Source organism: Chelon labrosus, assembly GCF_963514085.1.
Source record: "Chelon labrosus genome assembly, chromosome: 16".
Classification (NCBI taxonomy): Eukaryota; Metazoa; Chordata; class Actinopteri; order Mugiliformes; family Mugilidae; genus Chelon; species Chelon labrosus.
Window position 1 is genome coordinate 10355150 of NC_140349.1, and position 25924 is coordinate 10381073.

General features: G+C 44.1%; 1 protein-coding gene across 3 annotated transcripts; it reads left to right on the plus strand.

Moving 5' to 3' along the window:
- The first annotated feature begins 498 nt into the window (after positions 1-498).
- kmt2ba (lysine (K)-specific methyltransferase 2Ba) lies at positions 499-25718 on the plus strand. Of its 3 annotated transcripts, XR_014699528.1 has the most exons (37): positions 499-916; positions 3391-4867; positions 5099-5265; positions 5523-5606; positions 5944-6100; positions 8105-8378; positions 10186-10247; positions 10375-10662; positions 11425-11534; positions 13050-14015; positions 14655-14768; positions 14902-15048; positions 15254-15346; positions 15472-15589; positions 15733-15846; positions 16018-16208; positions 16323-16424; positions 16621-16731; positions 16897-16973; positions 17102-17265; positions 17371-17438; positions 17568-17702; positions 17822-17980; positions 18082-18199; positions 18293-18371; positions 18505-18665; positions 18884-19045; positions 19153-21493; positions 21636-21755; positions 22274-22392; positions 22572-22691; positions 22837-23089; positions 23218-23328; positions 23429-23512; positions 23610-23739; positions 23986-24792; positions 25097-25718. XR_014699528.1 is itself a non-coding variant. In XM_084563745.1 (36 exons), exons 1-36 carry the CDS (start codon positions 614-616, stop codon positions 24259-24261), a joined length of 9555 nt encoding a protein of 3184 aa, XP_084419871.1. In that variant the 5' UTR covers positions 499-613; the 3' UTR covers positions 24262-25718. The 3 variants fall into 3 exon arrangements, 2 of the variants coding, with proteins under 2 accessions (XP_084419871.1, XP_084419872.1); XM_084563745.1 differs by having other exon boundaries at positions 23986-25718; XM_084563746.1 differs by having other exon boundaries at positions 502-916; positions 13911-14015; positions 23986-25718.
- The last annotated feature ends 206 nt before the right edge of the window (positions 25719-25924 follow it).

The following is a 25924-nucleotide window of genomic DNA, read 5'->3' on the forward strand; positions in this document are numbered from 1 at the left end:
TTGTAACTTGGCACATTTACTCAAACACTGAACTATATTATCTTATTATTATATTATCTATATTTTGTGCTATTTTGCAATAACGTTTGTTTTACACACATTTTTATTAGTGCTTTCCTTTTGATAGGGAGTTTTTCCTTGCCACCGTCGCCTTCAGGCTTGCTCTGGGGGTTTCAGGCCGGGTTTTTGTAAAGCGTCTTGAGATGATTTGTATTGTTATTGACGCTATATAAATAAAATTGAATTGAACTGAATTGATACATCTAGTAACTTTTGTTGATAAAACTTGCTTTAAATGCTGAGTGTACTTTATATTAAATATTTTTACTTTTTAATATATTTGATTAAATGTTCTGAGTAGTTTCTGAAATCTACCATTTTCAATTTGTTCAGAAATATTATGAAAATATTGACCTTATAAAGCTGGTCATTACCAAGCGACGTCGTCCAGTGGTGTCGAACTGCGGGCGTCTACCCTGGAGAAGTTCGTTTTCCCATGATGCACCGCTTGCTCTTTCTATCTCGCGCCTTCGCCTTGGAGCAGTCCATCTTGCCTCTCATATCGCTGCAGTCACCCTCCTCCAGCGCGCCGTCCGTGTTGTTGTAGTAAATAATGGCGGCATCGGGAGGCGGATTATCATCTCCCGCTACCGTGGCGGGCTTGAGCACCATAGCACCGGCCCGGGCTCGCTTCCCGGGCCGACCGTTCCCGGCTCGCAGCAGGCTGCGGTCGGAAAAACGCACAAGACGCGGAAGGTTGGGCTCGGACGACGGCGAGCTGGCTGGCGGAGGGCCGAGGCCCGTCAACATCGGCCTGGCGTTGAGCGAGGACCCGTCCCTGCTGCGCCTGCTCGGGGTGACGGAAAAACACAGGCGGCAGAGAGATGTGGGCTTCGACTCCAGCAACAGCGAGGAGGTAAATGAGCTAGCTAAACTATAGCATGGCAGCTGGTTGTATAATAACGCATTTAACGGGGCGAATAAAGCATATTTTATTAAAAGGGCGACAATTAGAAAATCTATTTGTTTCTTACAAATAGCATTTTAGCTGACGTACAGCTAGTTAGCAACAATTTAGCATGCACATATTATCCCTAAACTGACATTGTAGCTCGCCGTTATCCTGCAGGTTGTTCTTTAAATAACTCGAGGGGTGAATATTTATTATACTAATGCATATATTAAGTTTGTATGCCATTTTTCTATTTTGAAATTGCCATATCTACCCTGTAAGTTGCAGCAGCCCTATATACACAATCAGTGTCTGTCCAGCTGAGTTTGTTTGCATGAAGGGAGAGAAGAAAAAAAAAAAAGGCATTAGGCGGAAACTTTGGCGTTGTGATAACCCCCGTGGAGCCGTTTTGCGGCGGAAACCCCAGACATGTCTTTTGTTTGCTCATCCCCTGACATGGCTTGCTGAGTTGAAGTTCCCACCCTGTGCTGAAATGAAATCCTCTGGCTGCTAATCCTGTCGTAGTTAAAACGTCGCCGCCGCTTTGCTCGTAACTTCACACGTTGGAGCTGCTGTCAGCTGACTGCTCGGTGTTTTGAGCGTCAGTTTAACGTGGGATGCAACAGGAAGGAGTGTAGACATTGTCTGGACGTATTCATAAATACCATGCATTGAAGAATTTTGCAAAGTGTATTGTCTAAAATCTAAACAAGCGTCATGAGAAGATGCTATTCCCGGCCAACGCTAAATTTTCTGTGCAATAGTTGTTTTCCAAGACAAGTGCAACTCTTTTTTTCATTTTCCTTTATCTAAGTTGTTTTGTTTTGCAGTGTCTCGCCCTTCAGCTGTAACAACTACATTTATCCATGGCGATCAGTCATGTCTTACCTTATTTTACCTCACCTTACCTTTCTTATTTTTTACTAAAACCCACAGTTTCGAAATGTTGATTTGCTTGAACTCAGGCCTTATTAAATACAATGCACAGAGTGTTTTATGCTCCCTATCCTTTATATACTTTTTATACCAAAAAATGTGCCTTAGTGAAATGAACTGCTCGATCATTAGTTGCAGATACCTTTATACAGTTTAACCTACTTTAAAGATCAAGGATGAACCAGATGTAGGCCACAAGGCAAAGTGTACAAAGTTGTTATTTAATTTAAAGTGCTGCTGGAAGATGTAAAGGTTTGCGATCATGCTTTTTCATCATTTAAAAAGCACAAATTATATCAACAATGCAACTTAACTTAAAAATCTGTCATATGTTCAGTGTTTGATATCGTTTACATTCATACTGGTCTGGTTTTAGCCCCATCCAGGCAGGATGGTACTAGTGGTGTACGCTGTATTGGATTTAATCATATTATTTAATCTCCGCTGCGCGGGCTTTTGTATCTGACATCAGTCGGACTTCAGTGATGCAATCCCCTTAGAGTGGACTGTAACACAGAGTCACATGGTTCATGCTAAAGCTTGTGGGTGCTGCTCAACAAGAGTACCAGTACGTAGTGCTCTGCAGTGCAGTGGAACAGATACCATTTAGGGGGTGTTCCGTTGTCAATTTGCATGTGGTGATGGATGTAAATAATTTTATTTTAAGATGAGGTGCAGTTTTGTGCTGATGAGATGTAAAAATATGCATGGATTAAAGGATGCTGGAAGCTGAGTGTCTCTTATTTTTGTTTTTATAAAGTTGTGCTTAAACCTTGGTTGTAATTTTCAGTAAGCTGATATATATATATATATAGCGTAATTTCCAGGAAAGATTAGGCCAATAAAATTTTAATTTATATCGCTCAAGTGCTGCAATGAATGCTGAGAAAATGTGATGCATTCAAATTAAGATTAGTCTGGTACATTGGGGGAAATGTGCGGAGTCATTACTTATAGTTGACTCATAAAGTGAAAACAAGAACAGGTTTGATTTCGTTCCTCAGTACTACACTGATGCAGCATTGGAGTAGGAGCCGAGAGAGGTGTTGGTGCTGACCGTTGATTTCAGTTGAGCCAGTACTTGGAAATTAAGTTGTGAAAACAACTAAGGTTAACTGTATAAACGTAAGTCTTGCTTTAACAAGTAATTATGAAAGGAAAACGTGAAACCCCCTGTTAATTAGACCTTTATTCATCACCATCATGTCAGACTGAATACTGAGAAGCCAAAGCAGTAGTTTTATTATCTATTTTCCCATTGTTGCATTAGTAAATTCACAGAAAGTTACAAAAACTAGTTGATTTACAGACTGACTGATCTATTGACCATTTTAATGTGGCCATGTTTCAAGTCAAAGTGCCAAGTAGTTGCTTGCAACAGATTCTAAAATGGCAGGATGTGGTGCTTGTCTTTGTAATTTATGTTAATAAATTAATATTGAGTGTAAAATGGTCCTGCATATCGTATTATCATGTGTTAAACATTATCTGTTTTTCTTTAGGAGGAAGATTTCACTGGATTTGGGACCACAAAAGTTCGTCCGCAGAAAACTTCAGGTGCAGTTCCTCAGTCATCAATCAGCCAAGCTTCAGACCAATCGCCAGGAGCGAAGCCTCTTGTTGGAAAAATAATACCCAAGACTTCAAAATCGACTCTAATTGGGAAAATTGTACCGCGGGTTTCTAAAGAAGAACAGGGTGATAAAGAGACCCCAGCAGCGGGCAAAGAAATACCAAAGGTGGTCATTAAACTGCCTGGCCAGCAGGCAGCCAAACATGCAGACAAACCGGCCTCAGGCACACATAGCAGTACGACAGCAGGAGAAACAACATGTTCAGGCAGCATGCAAAACCAAACAGCCGCTACCTCAGCTGGTGGCACCAAGCAACATGCGATGGTAGGAGCTCGGACAGCAGTCAGAGGCACAGAAAGAGCTCATCGGAGGGTTAAAGGCGAACTCAAGGGGTCGGGGGACTCGGACACAGACCAATCCCAGAAACAGAGACCTGTGAAACGCGTGAGGGGATTTCGAGTCGGGCACACCAGACGCACAGCTCAAGCGGTCACTCTGTCGTTTACATCTTTCCACAAACGTCAGAGAAAGAGAATGGCTAAAGGTATGGGTGCCTCCCCAGAGGCCGGAGCTGAAGCTGGCGCCCAGAGCGGAGAAGAGGCCGCAATGCCTCTCGAGTGTAAAGCCGCAGATACCTCAGAAAAAAGAGCGCACAAAACACATAGACGCAGGGCTCTCTTTGGGCAGAGGCGAAGGCCATCCAGGAACGTTACAAAAGTCGGTCGTAAGCCGACGAGGCCTGCTTATTACACACCTGTACCAGAGGCCGTTCCAGCCACAGTGACGCAGGTTGGCATCGAGCAGCAGATCCAAGGTCAGGTCATCACTCCGTCGGAGGGTGAGCTGAGGTCATGTTCCGAGCAAGTGCACCAGAGCTCAAACAACTCCCCCACTCCTGTAATAAGTGCGCGGTCCTCCCGCATCATTAAGACTCCAAAGAGATTCTTGGACACGGAGATGATTCCCTTTCCAAAGGGCTGTTTATCTACGTGGCTGAAAAGTCAACAGAGAGAAGACGGAAAACCGGGCGCGTCGCCTTTCGAATCGGGTTACGACGGCAACTTGCTGCAGTCTGACAGCGACTCTATATCTATATTTGACAGCTCGTCCGCCGTGGCGAAGATGTCATCAAAGCGCAGTCCGGGTACGAGCCACCTGGAGATCTACAAGAACCTGAAGAAACTGACCTTAAAACTGGCGGAGAAAAAGAAAGGCCCATCTGACATTCAGGGGGATTACATGCATCAAGGCGACGGCGTGACCTCTCACGTGAGGAAGAGACGGAGGTCCAAGCTCATGATGGAGGAGATGGACTCCCCTGGTGTTGTGAGGAAGCTCGCTGTGGTGGTGAACACCGACGCGGAAGCGCCCTCGCAAATGACGTCAGAAGACACAGGCAACAATAGTAAGGATGCGTTTGATTTTTCTGTTCATTATTTATCTTATCTTAATTTAAGATGTGTTTTAATATTAGGAAAAAGATAAGAAGGACTGACTGGAAAGTTATTTTTAACTGTGCAGAAAAGAGAAAGAGGAAATGTAACAATCGTTATGATTGCTTCGCTGTTTAGTTAATAGGTGTGTCCTACTATTAGGATGGTGACTAGAGTTGGTTTATTCAATGTGTTTAATACAGATAAAACGGCTAACGTGCCTGGGGAAAGTTGTGAGCCGTTGGAAGTCAGCGGGCCCGGCCCTCGTATTGGTCTCAGTGGAGCTAACAAGAGGATGCTCCACCTGTTGAAGAAAGCCAAAGTCCAGCTCATCAAGATTGATCAGCAGAAGCAGCTCAAGTTGTCACAAGTAAGAATCGATTTCCTGGTCTTAACGAGAAAAAAAAAAAATCAGTGAATCTACATTGATTTGGTTATCAAGGGAAATTTTTTCCACAGTGAAGTTTTGTGCAAATACAACGCTAGCTTTGGGACTGTCCTGTTCCCGCCTGTGAAAGTATAATTTCTCACGCAACCATTATTTTTCTTACTCATTTTAGTCAGAGCTTTAAAGACGGCATCTCTTACATAAACGCTTGTTTTCCCTTTTCTTACCTGCGCCAATAGTTGGGTGCGGGCGACTCACAAGTGCCCATGAGTGGAAGGAGGAGGAGGAGAGTTGACCTGTCTCCCAAAGATACTAGTCCTCAGGTAACACTTTAAACTTGAAAGTGTGTCTTTTAATGTTTAAACAAATCCACGCACCAGCTGTTTGTTTTAATTAATTACCTGTGGTTTGGTGTGGACTGTGGCTCTTTTGTTACCTCACTGCTTTAACATGTTGTGGAGCAGCGTTTAATTTACACCACCAATCAATAAAGAGTGATTGATAAACACAGTGAAAGCAATATATCAATTTTTCTCTCTGCTTAGCTGTTGTTATCAGAGGATTTGCTTTTATCCTTTGTAACATCATATTAATATTACAATAAGAGACTAGATTTTTTTTTGTTTTATTTATAACAAATATTTCCTTATTTGGGTGCAGGAGCAGCCCCTCGGTGGTCCAAGGATCAAACATGTGTGTCGGGCAGCGGCGGTGGCTTTGGGGCAGCCTCGGGCCATGGTGCCAGATGACATTCCCAGACTCAGTGCGCTGCCGCTGCACGAGAGAGAGGGGATCACCTTTTCTCCCGTTGCCGAAGGTACAGTCCACCTCCATGTGTTGTTTGTGAGCAGACAGAAACTGTACAAACTGCATTACACTAAAGATGTGCAGTAGTTTCTCTATACAGTTATTAAACATTTATTTTTATGTGTTGACTAGTTTGCACGTGAAATGTGTGCACCTTTTCCTTGGTACCCACAGAGTGTACCAGGAAATGAAAATGAAGTCATTGTTTATGATGGCGTCCAGATTTTATACTGAAGCCGCAAATGTGTTTGCTTCATTGTTCCTGATTAGGATGTGGTCAAAATGCCAGAAACAGAAATATAATGCAACACAAAGGACTATCAGTTTAATTCAGGGTGTTTAAAAGTCAAAAATCTTTGAAATAATTATTAATTAATTGGTATGAGAGGTCAAAGTCTTAGTTTTTAATAGTTGTTTTTTGTATTTCATAATATTGTTTTACCTGCTGTCGGCAGTGCTGTTAGTTTAGAACGATTCTCAGTGTGCTGTGAGATGGTGCACACTTGTTTGGAGGACTGTTGCAGCAGAGGATTGTGTTCAGCTCATTTTTTTTTTTTTTTTTGTCTACAGGAGCTACCGTAGGAAGCTCAAGTGTTTTATTGGTTATGAAATCCTATTCCAGTTTGTATTAATTTTATGTAGCATGTCAAAATCATTCAACAACAGAGCTCGACTAATAAGTGAGATGAGCTAGGCTTGGGCATCACAGATGTTTTATTGTCTGTGTGCGTGTGTGTCAGCTGTTAGATGATGATGATAATAAATTAAATATACTACAGAGTGCCTCCATCAGAAATGTTAATTTTCTTAACACGTTGTGTAAAGAACATACAACCATAAAACGGTATATGCTGCCTTTAAATGGGAAAACTTGTGGTCACAGCGTAGGAGGTTGTGTTGACAAGATTCTTGGCATTCAAGTGGTTGCTAGGTAACCGTTGACATTTGGAAACCGAGCAGGCTAACAGTTAGCATGCTAAAGCAGCAACGCCCGCTAAATGTGGAGTCTTCTCGTGAACACGTTAATTTAAGGCAGCAATGCTTTGGCTGGTATAGTGGTGAAATAAAATATACTAGACGTATTATACTAGGAATCTTAACAGACGTGCGTCTTTAGGTTTGCCAAGTTATTCACAAACTAAACTCCCAGGTAGGTTAAATGTTTTTTAATACACTCATATGTTTGTTTGTTTGTTTTTTTTTTGCAAAGTTGCTCTGCTAGTGTATCCCAAAGAAAAAACACTTATGAGCTAAACCTGTCTTTCACAGCAGCTGATTCAGCTTCTGCGGTTACAAACACATAACCTAAAAATAAAAAATAAAAATAAATAAAAACATGTAGAAGAGCACAATTTGCATAGCGTTTAATATGCTGAGCAAAAAAAATAAAAATAAAAATAAAAAAAAAAGACATTTGCTTTGTTAGCTCAATGTAGTTGTAACTAAAATATTTGCCAGCAAAAATATCTTTTGTCACACACAGATTAGCCACCGCTGTTGGAAAGCTATACCCAACACTGGTCAAGTGAGCATCACTCAGTATGAGGTGAGGAAGTGCTGTTTGACAAATAGACTCACTGAACACATCTAGTGCCAAGAGCAAAACGCAAGGCTACTCCAGACGCATCATTTGTTTAGAAATGATTCATTTCTTTATGTCTGAAGTAGCTTTGCGCCTTTTGGTATTAAAATACTGCAACTGGGGGAATTCAAGAGGATGCCCTTTCAAAGTTTCAAAAGGTTTAGGTAAGAGACAGTAATTCACGGTTTCATCCAGTCACCTAACTTTATTGTAGAGCAGTAATGTGTAGCTATAGAGACCAAGCTTATTTATAAGACAAATGAGTATCTAGGGATCTCCAGTTACTGCAGTTACATCAGTAATGGCTCCAGCAGACTGAATAATAACCTCTGGCATCCAAAGATGTCACCCCCACGTCAACATGTACATAATGATGCTTCAAATGTGTGTGTTGTGGCTCTTTTACCCATCCTCTCCGTCTCTCGCCCGCAGATGTGGCGGATGATGACGATGACGTCTCTGATCAGGGCAGGGCCCAGTGGGTGGTCTCTCAGGAAAGCATCCAGCGCAGGAGGAGAAGGGGGAGGGGGAAGGGCCACAGGTTCAGAAAAAGGAAGGCGCTGAGTCGATACGCGCCCGGGGGAGTCCGGTCGCGGCGCTGCGGCCACTGCAAAGGCTGTTTGGTAGTGGAGGACTGCGCAAAGTGTATCAACTGCCTGGATAAGCCCAAGTTCGGGGGACCCAACACCAAGCGGCAGTGCTGCGTGTAAGTTAATGAGCTAAATTTAACTGTGCATGGTGTTGTGTGGATGTTTCTCGCACACAGATGAGCTTTTGGTGAAGAAGTAAATATTTGAAAGGCACTTTCAGTTTTTGCAGACACCAAAAGTTGCCCTCACAGCAGAGGAGCAGGCAGTGTATATAAATGAATCATTTCTGTCCCCGCTTTGACATCGAAAATTTATTCTGGGACAGCAGACATCTGGAAAGTGAAGAAATGTCTCAGTTTGTGATTAAATGTGCATTATGATGAACCTGCACTCAAGGTAGCACCATTAGTTTACGGGCATAGTTCAACCTTTAGGGAAGTATCCTCTTTCATGATGTTACATGAGAAGATCGATACCACTCTCATGTCTGTACGGTGAAGATGAAGCAAGCCATCAGGTTTCTTGGCTTGGTATAAAGACTGCAAACAGTGGGATAGAGCTCGTCTGAGCCTGTCCAAAAATTACTTTATGCACATACTAGCATCTCTAATGCTCACAAATTGTCACATCACATCATGTATGTTTAAACTGTTATGGGAATCTTAGGCAGGTGCTAACCTCTTGGAGTCCCTCTTGGACAAAACCAGCCAGGCCATTTCCCAGACAACCTTTTAACTCTCCACAAGAAAGCAAATATGCATCGATTGAATCTGTGCACACCCAGCCAGTGTGTTTGGTGAAAATCCTTTACACTTTGGACCTTTACAGTGATGAATCACGCTGTGAAATGTTTAAGTGGTGCCTGATATTAGGGATGTCCCGATCTGTATTGGGCTCGATCCAGGCAATTTTAAAAGGATCGTATCGGATCGTTGTCGGAATTCAGTCAAGACCGGCCTTTTGTAGTTATTTATTTTAGGTCAGCCATAAACCAAAACCACATCCCTACAGCATTAAAATATCTTCTTCCTGTTCTGCTAGTGTCAAAGATACCAAAAAGAGAAAGAGGAAAAGGAAGACGACTTAAAAAAAAAAAACAAGATTTCGTGAGAACCTGGTGTTAAATTGCAGTAGTGACGCGGATATTGGATTTGTTGACACATGGCAGCAGCCTGTGCCAGCCTTCTCTTATAATGTTAAGCTAGTTCACATTACAGCTGGAGTCTTTTCCTCCAGATTTTGACCAGCTCTCTTAAAATAATTGTAAACCTCCATGATCTAAAAAAAAAAAAATAAAATCTCTAGCATAAACATCGGGTTTTAAAAATAACTTGACACGCTACGTGACTTGTCCGTGCGTTTTCTCCGTCAGGTTAAACTCAGTACAAAGCAAGTGAGCGACCGGTGTGTGTTGAGGGTCTGGGGGGAGGTGGCTTTGGAGAGGGGACGGAGATATGCTTTTGAGGACAATAGGAAAAACAACGTGAGCACAACGTTGTTTGAAATGTGTAAGAATTTTGCAATATGAGACCATTAGACGACTGGTGGGCTGCCTGCGTTGAGTATGAATGCAAAGGCTGCACCGAAACAACAACAACAACAACAAACACTGAACTTAAAGGAAAGAAAAGATTCCTGGAGACATTTGGACATTTTGTTTACTTAAGATTGGATCAGGACTAGGACAGTGGGACAAAAACACTTGATCGGGACATCCCTACCTGAAATACTGTTTACCTTGTAGGTTTAGACGTCTTGTACATGAAACGTGAAAATACTTTTCATTTCTTTACAGTAACACATATTAAACTATCCAGTTAATGAAGGCAAGTCGACTCTTACAGTTAAACACATTTATAGATGGGTACACGAGAACTGTACCTCGGGCGTATAATCACATTTTGACATTTCTTCTGTCCGTAGATTTAAGAAGTGCGAGCGGATAGAAAAGGCGAAGATTGAGCGAATTATCAGGCCATGGAAAGGTACGTCTCTGATTTTTTTTTTGTTCAGTTTGACCACATGAGTTTGCTGTAATTCACTTAACATGAATAAAACTAATTCGAGTATTTAGCCGTCTGTGTAATTAATCATGCGGCTCTTCTTTCACAGTCCAGGGGAGGGGATTCTCAAATGCTGTTGCAAGCAGCGATGATACAAACTGGAGCGTTGGAGATGCAGGCGAAGGATCATCCTCGATGGCGACCGGAGTCAGAAAAGAGTCCCTGCGTAAGATCAAACCGCGCTCCTACAGCAGCCTGCTCAAATCTGAATCTGAGGGAGAGGAGGAGGAGGAGGACGAAGAAGAAGAAGATGATGATGAAGAAGAAGAAGAAGAAGAAGTGGATAAGATGGATAAATTGACAGTCAAGTCAGACGTAGCTGCTGCAAGAAACCCAGGTAACTAAGGCGCTAGACTCCAACCGTTCTACTTGTTTGAGTATTTTTGCATATAGTTTGCGAGAGCTTTGTTGCTCGCTCCAAAGGTCATGATCAGACATGAATGTTTTTATGATAACACCAGTGAATGATCTGTTATAAAAGGTATAGTTTCTGTGCATTTTTCCTCTGCTGCTGCACAAATCCTTTGATGCACGTCATCTTAATCCAGATCATTAATGTAATGCACACTGAGCAGTTCCCTATTTCCTCTGGCCCGTTTGTGTCTGACAGAGAAGACAACATGAACTCCTCTAAGTTGGCGATGCCCATCTAATTACTCTCCATCTCACAGCTTTGTGTTCTCGTCTTTGGCTGCGGTTTAATGGCACCTGAGGCATCTCCACTAATTGGTCAGAATTGGAAAGGAAGACAGCTGCAGCATCACTTCCCACCCTGGCTATTGGCTGCCGTGGAGGCTTTTTGGATGTGCGCCAGATGATGTTAAAAAGCACGCATATACAGACAGCGTAATGCAGCGTATAGCCTGCAAGAATAAAATTGTTTTGACGGCCCCACCTGCGGATCCACAGAAGACACTACACTGCTGCTTTCACAGGCTACATGCTGCTTCATTGATTGTCAGATTAGTATCGAATAAATGTCACAGACTTGGTTTAGAATAAGCCAGAGTGAGAGGGAGTGGTGCAGTCCCCCGGTAAATGGTATTATCTTCCTGAAGGATGAGAATTGTGTCTTAAATTTGTGTGTCTTGTTTTGGAGATCTTGCCCCTCAAGACGGCGTGACGCTCCCTGAAGAACCACCAGCTGAGTTAGTGAGGCACCGCCGGCCGTTCGCCAAAGGAGCCGGCGGCAGACCGAGAGCTTACAAGGTAAAACCGATGGAGCAGGTTTTCCCCCCTCGCTTCTGTTTTTACCGCCTTACGAAACCTGGGTCAAACTGTATTTTTGTATCTACTAAACTAAATTAATTACTTTTTTAAGCCGAGTATTTTTCGCTTAACTGAATCATAATTTGAACAACCCCAACAGTTTTATCCAAATAATACACTTTGACCAGGTCTACGTCTCACTTTTCAGTTCTTCACGTTTAATCAAATAGTCTTTTGTTTGAATGAGTATATTTCTAATAACACCTTTCAGATTCAGCCTTCTGTTTCTGACTTTATTCCTCTTATAATGCATGTACTTAACTCGTTTTATAAATTATGGATGAGTTAAGCGGTTGTTATTAAGCTGTTTATTTATGTATTAGCTGCACGGTATACACGAGCCCCTGTTTAACTCGACGTGTCGACGAGAGGTTTTAAGATCTTCATTCATGTAAGTGTGTGTGTGTTCAGTGGCAAAGAGTCTAATTTAAAAACTGTTGAGCTGTTCCGTCGAATAATTTGTGCGCTCAGTTTCACATACTACAGGAAAGGAATATAATCATTTCTAAACTGAATTAAAAACAATGAGGGGTTTTATTTAAATGAGGCCGTTATTACTATAATAACGATCACGACTGATTAGTAAAAGTAAACGATACTTCCTCACACCTCAGCTTTCCCGCTTGTCCGCGAGGTATGACGTGTGATTGTTGGCTGTGACTCTTTGTTTCCACTTATTCAAGACGCTTTTTTCAAACCTGTCATTTTTTTTTTTCCTTGAGCACGTCCTTCGTCCACTGTCAACCCCCCCCCCTCGCCCCGCTGCTGCTGTGCCTTGAAATAATTTTCTGTTAGTATGATTCTTGCTCGTTTCCTTACCTTGAAATCTACTTTGCTCGAATCCTCTGCAAGTCTCCGAGTAAAATTTGGTAACTGGCAGCAATTGCAGAGGTTGCAGCAAGAGCTTGTGCCAAAACTACGTCACTGTGGCTCTTTTTAATGAACTCTTTTTGTGTGTTTGCTGCATGTAACACTACAGGTGCAGCATCTTTTCATTTTTTTTACACGGTATAATACACAGTACAATAATCTAATTTCCAGGTGTAGTGATAAGAACCTGTAAATCCATAATTCATGAAACATCCCATATTTCATTGTTAATCTGCACACTTAATCTGTTAGCAGTTAATTTAGTTAGTGTTCAGTTTTTAGCAGCTCGTCTACAACAAATTACTTTTATGATTTTCTAGTACTTGGCTAGTGTGTGTGCATTAACACCCAGTCAACACTTCTTTGTGTGTGAATACGTGCTGCTGCTGACCACGTTACCCACAGTCTCCTTTATCTTTTATTACTTCTCATTCCTGGCTAACAAATTGCTCTCAGAGCCGTGGTGCTCCTCCCTTTCTCTGCCACTTTGGCTGCTGCCGGCCGCCGCCTCTGCATGTCCCTAGTACTAGTGCAACTTTGGAACACTGTCTCGCTGGTTGGCTTAGGCAGTCCCCTCCTCCACAGGAACAGGAGAACACGGAAGAGACGGATCCCACAGAATCTGTCCCCGAGCCCAGACCGTCCAGGAGCCCCATGCCGAAGCTGCAGCAGCAGCTACAAATACACTTACGCCGCCTGCCTGATTCTGTCCTGCAGTCTGCTGCTCTGTCTTTGCCACATCGGCCGCCCCAGTGTGCGGATCAGTGTATTGCACAGTCGCATCCACTCACCCAGCTTGTAACGCAGCCTGCTATTTCGCATTCGTCCCTTTCTGAAACAAACTCTCCTCCAGAATTGCCCCAGCCTGAAATGCATCCCACTTCTCCACTTTCACCACGTCCCATAGCAAACTGTCCTCAGAAATCTCTGCTGTTGCGTTTGCATCGTTTACCTCAGTCTGTGGTGAAGTCGGCCTTGACTTTGCACAACTCTGTGTCGTTACCATCTCAACAACAGCCTCACATCCCACAGCAGTCAGCTGCGGGAGAGGTTTCGTCACAGTTGTCTTCTCAGGGACAATCAGAGTCTGAGGTGCAGCACCCAGACGTTTTGGCAGAGACACACAGACCTGAGCCCGATAAAACTGTGCCGGGGCTCCCTCCGACTGCCGATCCAGGCACAGAGTTACAGGAGGGCGCAGAGTTACAGGAGGGCGCGGAGTTACAGGAGGGCGCGGAGTTACAGGAGGGCGCAGAGTTACAGGAGGGCGCAGAGTTACAGGAAGGCACAGAGTTACAGGAAGGCACAGAGTTACAGGAAGGCACACGAGTGGAGCAGGAGGACGGACGGGAGGAGAATCCTGAAGAAGACAACAAGCACTCGTCTGTAAAAGAGACAGTGCTGCAAAAGTGTCCAACTGACAAACACTATGTCCTTCGTTCCCAGAGTCCTGCAGAGTGTGCATCAGTGAACACCCTGGCGGGGTTAACTAACGGATTTCCCCAAAAGGGCCTGTTGCAGAACAAGCACAAGATCCGAGTAGACTTCAAGGTGAGTGTGCACCTGTATCTGGTGACATGTTTAGACCGTATCTGCTTTAAAATAACATGTAGATGTCAACGAGATCTTGGTGCAGTGCAAAGAAAGCCTTGTAAGTTGTTACACTTAATTTTTACACACATACACAAAGGGACCCGACAGAGAGCAGTCATATGTAAACTAAAACCTGTTATTAGATAAAACGGAAAAAGGGAAGGGGGTCACGTGTATCTCTGGTTGTCTGTTGAAATTTGAAGGGCCCTTGTCAGCTGTGATTTACCAGGAGCCAGGAAGCTTTCAGAGAAGGATGGGTCCCACACTTATTGATAAAGTAAAGTCCATTATGATGGAAGGAAAAAGAAAATAAGATGGGTAGGATAATGTTGGGAAATTACATCAGGGTCAAAGATTAGTTTTCAAAACACCAGGGTCAAGATCAATCATTCCAATTATTCTATAATATAAAATTCCTGAATTATTTCTATCCACTGCTGTTACATCAAGAGACTTGAGAAGAGTATTTGCTGATTATTACAACATGTGGACGACCACCCATGCTACTAGCGGTTATTACCAACAACCTAGCACCCACAGACTTAATAGAGGAGAAACCCATGTTCCTAATGCTGTTGTTTGCCATGTGTCTACCAGGAGGACTGTGCTGTCCAAAACGTATGGCTAATGGGCGGCCTCAGCGTTCTCACTTCTGTCCCGACCACTCCTCAACCCGTCTGCCTGCTCTGCGCCAGTAAAGGCCGATACGAGGTAATTCAGCTGTTAAACAAACCCTAGTATGGCAACGAAAAAGCTCTTAGAAGTAGAGTTCTGTTGTAAATCCACTCCCACCCCTATAACGATTTTATTCACTTATTTGTCCCCACCCCCCCGTTTCCTCCAGATGATATTCTGCCAGATCTGCTGCGAGCCGTTCCACAGTTTCTGCCTCTCGCCCGAGGAGCGCCCCCAGGAGGAGAACAAGGAGAACTGGTGCTGCAGGCGCTGCAAGTTCTGTCACGTGTGCGGGCGTAGAAGCAAGAGCTCGAAGGTAGGAGGTCAACGCAGCACCACTTCAAATGTACAAAAACAAAACAGCTTACGCAAACATAATTTTATTTATATTGGAGGTGATACGTTTGAAATTAACAGTTTGACATGAACGTTTTCTGTTCTGACGTATTTTTACTCTGTACGTGAACCATTAGGATCATAATCTATAAATGATTTACTCTTTTGTTGTTTTTTCCCTATAGCCTGTGCTGCAGTGCAGAAGATGCCAAACGTCCTTCCACCCTTCCTGTTTGGGACCAACATACCCTAAGCCTATGAACTGCAGCATGCCCTGGGTAAATGCTTTAATAACGTTTAAGTATTCAGAAATCTCCTTGCCTTGTCTTTGAGATTTTGAGAGATTTTTTTGTACTTCAAAGACTTTTTATTTTCTTGTTGTGACGTGGTCATGTCTGTGTAGGTGTGCATGACATGCATACGGTGCAAAAGCTGCGGTGTGACTCCTGGAAAGACCTGGGACTTGGCCTGGAATCACGATCAGGACCTCTGTCCCGACTGCACCTGTCTCCACAAGAAAGGTGAGACATTCTTAACATAACAAAAAACACGTCTGTGTCGCTTAGAAGACAGACGGGGACTGTCATGCATGGTATGTGTTTACAGGTGAAATGTGAGGGACTAGAAATGGATGATTTGACTTGTGTGTGTTTTGTGTGTTCAGGTAACTTCTGCACTGTCTGCCACAAGTGCTACGAAGACGGCAGCAAACGCTCACAGATGATTCAGTGTTCAGAGTGCAGCCACTGGATTCATTACGCATGTGAAGGACTCTCAGGTGAGAATACTCAGGAATATCAACCTATACCTAACCCTTTTATATTGAAGAAGTGGTTAATACCGTATGTTGTTTGTATCAAAGGACATATTCCCTAGTGTTAAGGCTCCTCATTCTCAAAGTTTCTAAAGTTTCCTAAAATGTTGGGGTTTTTTCTTTTCTGCCTCACAGAAGAGCTTTTTGGGCTCCTTTCAAGTCATCCGGGAAAAGCAGATTTCGTCTGTACCCCCTGCAGTCAGCATCAAACTGAACACAGCAGCTTGAAGGAGGGGCTGCAGCGCAGGTTGATGGCCGGGCTGGAGGAGGTGCTCATCAACCTCCTCTCATCCAACAGCACTCAGCACCTCGTTACCTGTAGCGCGGTAAGATGACGTACAGAAACAAACAAAAAGAAGCAGTTTTTCCTTAAAACAAAACTTAAGTTTAGCTTTTCTTTTACTTCAGAGCTGAATTAATCCTTAATTATTATCTTTCAGTGTCAGGAAACAAACATCCCACCTTTTGGCAGGGAACAGCATCCAGTCTGTGACCTACAAGCTGTAGACATGAAGTTTAAAGAGGACGGTTACACCTCAATAGTAAGTATATGTGTCCCCATAATCTATTAATTAAGGGGACCCGCACATGATGACCTCTTCCTGTGTCTGTACCGAATCAGTCCACGATAAAAACAAAATATAGAAACTGCCAAACACTTACTGCTTTGAAGCTAATTATCTGAAACCCTCTCCTGACTGAATCCCCTGCTTCTTATTTTTCTTGTCGCCCACTCAGAAAGCTTTCCATACAGATGTCTCTGCTGTGATGAGGAAATGGTTGAAGGAAGAGGAGCTTCTCCCTGAGGATCAGAGACCGACCATTCAGTCCAGGGCACACTATGATAAAGTAAGCTCCGCTCCCCTGCCCCCTCCTCTCGTGTTTTGGTGTGCTCCATTGTTATTTGCAAAACTGCTCAAGCTCTGTCAAGCTGCACAGGGATCAGGCGTGATCAGCCTTGTCTCAAGTGCTTCTACTTGCTTTTGATCTTACATCAGTTGTGGTTTCTAACAGGTGATGAAGCGAGTTTTCAGCTGGTTTCCTGCACTCACTCTAAAGAAGTGGGAATCTTTTTCTGAAGAATTCCCAACGTAAGTACACTTCACTAAGTCTTATTGAGCTTCATACTGTAGTGGAACCTTTAGATGATATTTCTAAAGGGAAGTAGACTCTTTGGTGCATGTCTCAGATGTCCCTGCTCTTATCTTCCGCTCTTTAGTGGGATGCTTCCAGAGGCGGTTCTCCCACCTTCTAAGGAGCACAGTTATGCACAGTGGCTGGAGAGGACATACCAGCCAAAGGAGGAGAAAACTGACTCCACGCTGTCCTCAGTCGCTGCACAGCAGTCCAAAACATCACACAGACTTCCTCTCTATTCGCACGGTATGGCTGTAGCCAGTTATCTGTCATGGTAGCTAAGGAATGTGAATGTCCAGATGATGTCTTATGGGCAAGCATCTCATCCATTTTTTTTATGCCATCTTTCAGAGTCCAACAAGACAGAAGACGTGAGGCAGTGTGCCCTGTGCCAACAATGTGGAGACTCTGCTCCTAGAGTGAGTTCAGCCGTCCTTCTGTGTTTTTATAGCAAGGGATGCGTTATATTATATATGCATATTAAAATTGCAGCAAATTAAACAACTTGGCTCCTCTGCTCTGACACGAATGTGTTTTTGTCCTGATAGGACGCAGGGCGGCTCTTGTACTTGGGACAGAACGAGTGGGCCCACGTCAACTGCTGCATTTGGTCTGCAGAGGTGTATGAGGAGAGCGGTGCTCTTCTACAGGTGCACAGTGCTGTCTCAAGGGGGCGCCACCTGGTAAGACACTATCAGAATTAATTCTTGGCGCTGTTTGCGTAACCTTGTGATTAGATTGAAAGCTATTTTGATATAATTCTGATTATCATTGTTTTTTTTTTTTGTTCTTCCTCCTCCAGCGCTGTGATCGTTGCGGCCAGTCGGGAGCTACGGTGGGCTGCTGTCTCGCCACCTGCCAGAGTAACTTCCACTTCATGTGCGCTCGTGCCCAGAACTGCGTGTTCCAGCAGGACAGGAAGGTTTACTGCTTCAAACACAGGGATCTCGTCAGTAAGAAGGTGCAAAAACAACTTTATATATATATACTCTGTATTTTACCCATGCTTGCTCCATACCTACAGATTTTTGTACATTATACTGATTATGGTTATCTTTCCAGATGGTGTCTGGGAAAAGGTTTGAAGTACCTCGGCGGGTGTACGTAGACTTTGAGGGGATCAATCTCAGAAGAAAGTTCCTTACAGGTCTTGAGCCAGAATCCATTAACATGACCATAGGTGAGAGCATCTGTGTGTTGTATGTCGTTGACTCCTGTGTAAAAGTTGAAATATTACAGCTATGTAATGTCTGAACATGTATTTTCTTTGTAGGCTCTCTGCAGATTCAGAAACTTGGCGTGTTGTCAGAGCTGTCGTCCAATGGGAGGATGTTGTATCCTGTCGGCTATCAGTAAGTGGTCGCTCTCATTACACTGCCATATATAGATACTTCACTGCTGGTATTTTATAAATGTATAGCTTATCCAGTATAGTGTCATTAACAAATCAAAAAACGTGTTTATATGAACGCATTCTTTCTGCAGATGTTCTCGGTTGTACTGGAGCACTGTGGACCCGCGCAGGCGTTGTAAGTACATCTGCAAGGTGACGGAGGTGAGCACACCGCTCCCTGGCGAGGAACAAGATCCGAGGTGGGACCAAGGAGAGAACCACACCATAGTCCACAGCCCCAAATGTCACAGAGGTGAGCAGGATGTTACAGATTGAAGAGAAGTACAAATACTAGTAGTAAGGCCAGTAGTCCAATACAAACAGGGGAACTACAGCTCCCAATTATGCATTCATGCTGTTTAAACAGAATTTCTTCTTCTTCTTATTATTATTATTATTATTATTATTAGAGATGGTATAATATGACCACTTCACTCAGTTTCTTGATGAAATGTTGTTTTTCTTTGCCAGATGTGGAGTCCCCGGATCGTTTGAGCACCTCATCCAGCCCAATAAAGTCCACTACCTCATCACCCAACTCTAAACTGAACAACACACCTGAATCTAAAAGTCCTGGTTACACACAAACCAGGAGACCAGCAGGAGGATCATCCCGACCTCTCCCATCTCCAGGTAAATGCAGTTTTATTTGTCCCTGACTTCTGTCTTACTGTATTATTGAAGTAGAGGACAAAGATTTAATCTGCTGCCTTGTTTCACTCTTTATTTGATTGTGTTAGGGTCTGCACTTCCCAAATCGCATCACATCCTCACATTGAGAGACCTGGAGGACACCCGTCGGCCTCGCAGGCTCTCGTCGAGAAGCCGCTGCAGTACTTCGCCCACAGAAAGCGACCCGTCTGTACCAATGACCCTCCGCTCTGGTGGGACCGTCCACTCCAGGACCGCCCTGTTCAGCTCCCCGCCAAGATCATTAAACTTCGGATCAGCGTCGCCCCCTCCCTCACATCAGAACTCAACATCTCCAGTCTGGAGCTCCTCTCCCAGATCCACCTCCAGCGTTTCTGCAGGGCTGTCGCCTCGTCAAGGGGCCTTCACTCACTCCCCCAGAGGCAGGCAGAACTTTAAGATCACCACTCCAATCTCTGCCGAGGTTCCCCAAGACTTCCTAGCTTCGTCCGAGGCAGAAGATGCGGCTGTGGCCACGACAAACGGGATCTCACTCGCCCCTGATAATCTGGAAGAGGACGTTGCCCACTTGATGTCCCAGGATCTGCCTTACACTGTGTTCGACACTGACACAGAGGTAGCAGTGGCCTCCATGCTGAATGCTAAGCTTGACTTTGACGAGGCCCTGCTCACCGAGAACGATTCACTCCACTGCGGAGCACAAAGCAGTAGAGGGGACATGGAAGGTGTAGTGCGGGATGTGGAAATGCAGGAAGATCATCAGGAAAATGACTCGGATCATGAAGACTCCAGACGTTACCTTAAATTTTCCCGCACAGTGGTGTGTGACGCAGCTAGTAGCTCAGACGCCTCGGGCCAGCTCGCCTCAGCACAGTCGATCTCGCAGTTAGACGGAGCCGATGGTGGTTCAGAGAGTGATGATAGCGACGCGGCCGACACTGAAGCTCAAGACCCAGAAGGAGTAGAAACTACAACTCACAGCAATCATAATACACCCACTAAACAGCTAACAGTCGCTCTAAAGAGGCTGGAGTCGATCTACACCGTGTCAAAGTCGGAACAAGAAACAAGGGAACCAGAGTTTCAGAGTTTGTCGCCATCTGCATTCCTCGAACCAAGTTATACAAACGACGACCTGTCAGTCCAGGAGGAAGAGGTCCTGATGAGCTCTGAACCGGCAACATGTCACAGTGAAGTGATTTTAGATTCCGCCGTGGACCCGCTTGTTTCTGCCGAATATGCCTCTCCAGTGTACCCAAATAAAAGTGCAGTTGATGACAAAGAGGACAGCAGCTCAACTGACTCAGCTGAAGGATTTAAAGATGACTTGAATGATCCCGATTACTCTCCGGAGCCCGTAGTCAAAAAATCTCCCCCAGCACAGATGAAGACCATATTTGTGAAGACCAAACAGCCTGCGCCAAACCTCAAACGCTTCTCTCCAAAACCGTATGTTCCACTTCAGCCTAAACTCAGGTTGCCTTTGCCGCCTCGAGCTGGACAGACTGTAAATAATGTGTCTGGTTCCTCTCCTGCTGCCACCTTTTCTGCCGTCCCGCGCCCCGTCACGTCCCCCATCATTATCAACGGCTTGAGTCCGTTGCTTCTTCAGCAGAATGCCACGCGAGGCAGAACCATCGCTATCCGACTGGACAGCTCCAAGGCGGTAGTAAGTCAGCAGCAGCAGCAGGTGGTTACTCAGAGTCAGCCTGAGGTGGCTAACTCGCCCCCGCCCGCGCCCCCACCCCAGGCCTCCACCCGTCAAGTCCTGCTGGTTAACCGGCAAGGACAGGTTCTGATCAAAGACCCGAGAACGAACACGTATCAGTCGCTGAGTATAAATTCCCCCGTCTACGATAAGATAAGTCAGATTGCCAAGATTCTTCACAGTGGCAACACTCTGCAGAACGCCCGAACTATAGTGAAGCCTCGCTCCAGCACTTCTGTGACAAACCTCTCGCCTCCCGCCAACCCCGCCGGTAACCACGCAACATCTGAGAAGAAATTCATTGTCAAAGTGGTGAAAAGCAGCGCCGCTTCGGCTCCCACGGCCCCCGTCAGCTCACAGAGCACCCCCGAAGTTACTTTGACCACCACTGCACAAAGCAAAGCCCAGACTATCATCGACAGAGCGATGGCTACTCACCGCGACGCAAAGACGAAACCTAACATTCTGAGTAACGTCCGGCAGCCGAAGGCCAAACCGCAAGCGTCGGCACAGTTTGCAGAAGCAGTGGACTCGGATCAGTCATCAGCCGGACGTTCAGAGTCCCCGTGTGGTCTCCTAAATGAGCCAGCGCCGGTTTCGTCACGCAACCAGGTCAGAGTGAAGAGAGTGTCATCGGTGTCTGAAAGGCCTTCCAGGAAGAAGTCAAAGATGGACTTCTTGAAGGATCCATCAAGTGAGCTGGAGGAAGTTAACGAAGCCAGGTATTAAAACTATTTCTAAATCTATATATATCTATCTATATATATATTTTTTTTTAAACTGTAGTCTGTGTATTAACCTGTTTACAGATGTTTGAGAAAGATGCCAAAATGTAAACTACTGTGTCTGGATTTATTTCAACAGAACAAGTGGTGTGAGAATGAAAGCCCCGTCAGCAAAAGACGTTCTTGATCTGGACCGGGAGAATATTTCTGAGCCGGGTCTCCTGAGGATTACAGCTCCACCACCTCCTACATCTTCCAGGTCAGTTCATTATAAAGGAGCTAAACTAACAAAGTCAGGTTATATTGACTAAGAATGGTTTAATTACTGAATCATTTACCGCTTCAATGTTTGAAGAGCAGAAAGGCCGATATTTGAGTTTTTTTTTTTTATTAGTCTATTACATAATTAAGTTCTGAGTAGTCAATTAACCCTTTACTTGACTTACCACTAAATGATGAACATTATTCCTACCATTAAACCTTTTATTCAAAATCTATGAATGGAACAACAACTTAGTATTCATTTATTTATCTAACGATTGTATGATTAAACTTCTGGACCTGTCGTTTTTTATCTGCAAGTGGTTGCAGCTGGGTCAGGTTTATAGGTCTGTATGTGGAAACAACTTGCACTGGAAATCTGTGTCATGCTAGCCGTTAATTCAGCCTTAATCTCAGTACATGCTATCTCTATGAAAACAATTCGTTCAGTTCCTATACCGTAGTGGTAGTTGTCAGTGCTCACGTTTATTGTTTAACTTCTGTTTATCTGCTCAGACGTCCTCAGGTTGAGAGTCCACCTGCATCCGCACAAACCAGCAGTAACATTCAGGGTAAAACGCACACGTGGGTCAGCGCTCGTCACGGAGACATCTCCGAGTGGGGCCCTTATTCAGGTTTGTGGCTCGATGTTAAACATTCATTTTTCTTTGGATGTTAGTTAGCTGTAATAACTGGAACGCCTACACACTCAGCTGCAAGTTAATACATATGAGTGAGGAAGCTGAGCTGCTGTAGCTGTGTGATTATAGTACAAATATAAGTATAAATAAATAACATTTGTTGCTTTCTGCAGGTTTTAGCTCAGACGAAGATGCACCTAAACACAGGAAGAGGACGTACATGAACCAGCCCCATCTGCGCTTTGAAATCACCAGCGAGGACGGCTTTAGCGTTAAGGCTAACAGCATAGAGGGTAAGAGCTGCTGTTTTTTAAAATGTTTACTCACAGTTAAACTGGTTTCAAGCCAATAAAACGACACAACTACATTTTAAGAAACATAAAAACCTTGATATCTGTCTCAGTGTTGTGAATCCTCCTCATCTCTTTCCTCCCTCAGTCGCCTGGCGCGCGGTGATTGACGGCGTCCTCGAAGCTCGCGCGGGCTTCCATCTGAAGCAGCTACCTCTGGGCGGGATGAGCGGCCCGCGGGTGCTCGGCGTCGTCCACGATGCCGTCATCTTCCTGCTGGAGCAACTGCAGGGGGCCGCCAACTGCAAACACCACCGCTTCCGTTTCCACCGCTGCGACGACATCGAGGAAGAGCTGCCCATCAACCCGAGGGGCTGCGCTCGAGCTGAAATCTACACGCGGTACAGAGATCTTAATTTACACGTTGTTGTGCTAGTTTTTGAGCTTTAATTGAGAATGTTGTCTTTGTTTGCAAGGGTCTTTGTTCTGTTTTGGGATGCACTGATCATTTTTCCGTTTCTCTCATTAGGAAAGCAACTTTTGATATGTTCAACTTCCTAGCGTCACAGCACAGAGAGCTCCCTGACATAGTAGGCCCCTTCGACGAAGAGGAGGATGAATTCCCGCTGAAATCTTCTAGGTTAGTGGATTACATTTCTGCCACTTTTGATAATTCATTGAGGAAGCAGACTCGCAGATAACATGCGAATGCTGACTCCGCTTTGTTCCAACTCCACCAGACGAGCCACCAGCAGTGAGCTTCCCATGGCAATGAGATTCAGACACCTGGAAAAAATCTCAAAAGAAGCAGTGGGAGTTTACAGGTAAAGGCAAAATGCAGGACAAAAAGAGCACGAGATTTATTTATTCATTTTTAAATACCTAAAATAACTCCACTTTTCTCCTCTGTAAACCTGCTAGATCTCTAATTCATGGGCGTGGACTTTTCTGCAAGAGGAACATCGAGGCTGGGGAGATGGTGATCGAGTACGCCGGCACAGTCATTCGTGCTGTCCTGACTGATAAGAGAGAGAAATATTACGACAGCAAGGTTGGTGAATATAATACGCAACCACTACACGTAGAAATTTGAGTTTTAATTCCAGTAAGAGCAAAACATTCACCATTTAGAGCACAGCCTTTAATAATCAGTCAATAACTGCCCTTTATCCACCATGCATGTATAGTAACCACTGAAATCTGCTGCACATGGTGAAGCTGCTTCTTCTCGCTGCTTTGCACAGTGTGATACGAAGTTTTGATGATTTAAATTCATACATTACTTGCTTCACATCAGGGCATCGGCTGCTACATGTTCCGCATCGACGACTTCGACGTGGTGGACGCGACCATGCAGGGCAACGCGGCCCGCTTCATCAACCACTCGTGCGAGCCGAACTGCTACTCGCGCGTCATCAACGTGGACGGCCGCAAGCACATCGTCATCTTCGCCCTGAGGAAGATCTACCGGGGCGAGGAGCTCACCTACGACTACAAGTTCCCCATCGAGGACGAGAACAGCAAGCTGCACTGCAACTGCGGGACGAGGCGCTGCCGTCGCTTCCTGAATTAGCACGTCACCACAACAAAAACACGCGCACACACACACACACACACACACACAAACACCAGTAGCCCGCAACAAAAAGCCATCCTAGTTGAAGCACTTCAAGGTGGTTTGAATAAATAAATTCCAAAGGCGACTGTTTTGATGTCGCTATAAGAAGGAGATTGCTGATGAGGGGTGACCCGCTGAATCTTCACTTTCCGGAGTTAAGTTTCTAGACTAGTCAAGGGCAGCGTGTTTATTCATTTCTGTCCTCTGAGCTGCTGTTAGCGGTCCCAGAAGAGCCCATATGTTAAAGCGTGGGATGAAGTCCATTTATATAACTTCAGTCTGCAGGATAGCAAGTCTGCTTTATTTGGATTTGTGTACAGTTTTGCCATCTCATACCACCACTCTCTTTCTCTCTCCTCTTCTGGAACTGAGGTGATTACCACCACCCTCAAATGGTGCAAGCTAAATTAAACTGATTACTGTGTGAAGAGGGGTCCATTACTATGCTGAGTGTCTTTGTAAATACAAGGTCACGGACAGAATGAGGTGAATGTATTCAGCACCTTACTCTTTATTTCGGAACAAACACATTGTGTACATTTGTAGTGCAGCTACGTTTTAAACTTCACTCTGGACACTCTTCTCAGCAGGGACTCCTAAATATTTTAGGTGCTGATGACATTTTTTCCTAAAAAAAATAGTTTTACTAGCTACCCTCTTTTTTCCCCTCCCTCTTCCAGTCCGTTAAAACTTCCTGTTTTTATTTGTGACGGCACAGATGCTGTTATCTGAATGCTTTTATCCCACTATTACAGTCTGTTATATTTTGTGCTCGTTTGTGTGTTTTAAGGCCTACGAGGGAGCGTTTCCTTGGTGCAGGGTGCAACGTGAATATAGTGATCTTTGCTCTCTGCACGGTCCCTTATGAACCTTTTTGTATATTTGAACAATAAATGTATATTTCAACAAACTCAAGGAAATAAATGTGTTTTGAACTTTTAACTTTATGTTTGCAAGTGAAGGCAGATAAACGAAACCGCAGCAATGATCCTACGTTAACCTTGTTTGCACCCACCCTGTGTTGTTCTACCTCAAAGGCATTATGAAGCAAGATTTAACTTAAGCACACAACACATCCGGTGAAACACTGCTTCCTTATTCAGTATTTCTTATCCTTACGTCTTGATAGTATCAATACTCCGCTGACATTTAGTAGAGGAGTAAGTGACTACTTCTGTTTTTTTTTGTCGTCATTTACTCCACTCAGCTACTGCATGTAGATGGTTTCACAAACTTTAAGGTGAAGGCTGACTGCTGTGGACTTTTGTAGGATTTGTTACTTTATTGGCTCATTATGGATCTTTGTCTGTACATAGTTGTATAAAGAATTTCTAAACTTGTTGAATATTTTTTTATGTAAGATTTCTTTCTTTTTTTTTTATTTATGTTCAATAAAAATTTGTTCTAAGTTTGCTTTCTTTTCACAGATCCTTTTAACATTCAGTATGTCTTAATACAGCAATTGTAGTGTAAAATATATATTGTCTATTGAGTTACTTATATCTTAGGTTACTTTGAAGACAATAATAGGACATATAAGTTTCATTTACATTATTGGTTGACATGTACCAGAGTAAAAAACTTTAAATGCATTCAATTTAATGGAGGCCTAATAATG

What these genes read in the sequence shown, in the direction of transcription:
- kmt2ba (XM_084563745.1), top strand. Translation starts at nt 614, where the DNA reads ATGGCGGCATCGGGAGGCGGATTATCATCTCCCGCTACCGTGGCGGGC. An exon ending in GGGATCTCGTCAGTAAGAAG is followed by an intron (nt 17,981 to 18,081) that starts GTGCAAAAACAA and finishes TTATCTTTCCAG; the next exon opens with ATGGTGTCTGGGAAAAGGTT. An exon ending in CAGCCCCAAATGTCACAGAG is followed by an intron (nt 18,666 to 18,883) that starts GTGAGCAGGATG and finishes TTTCTTTGCCAG; the next exon opens with ATGTGGAGTCCCCGGATCGT.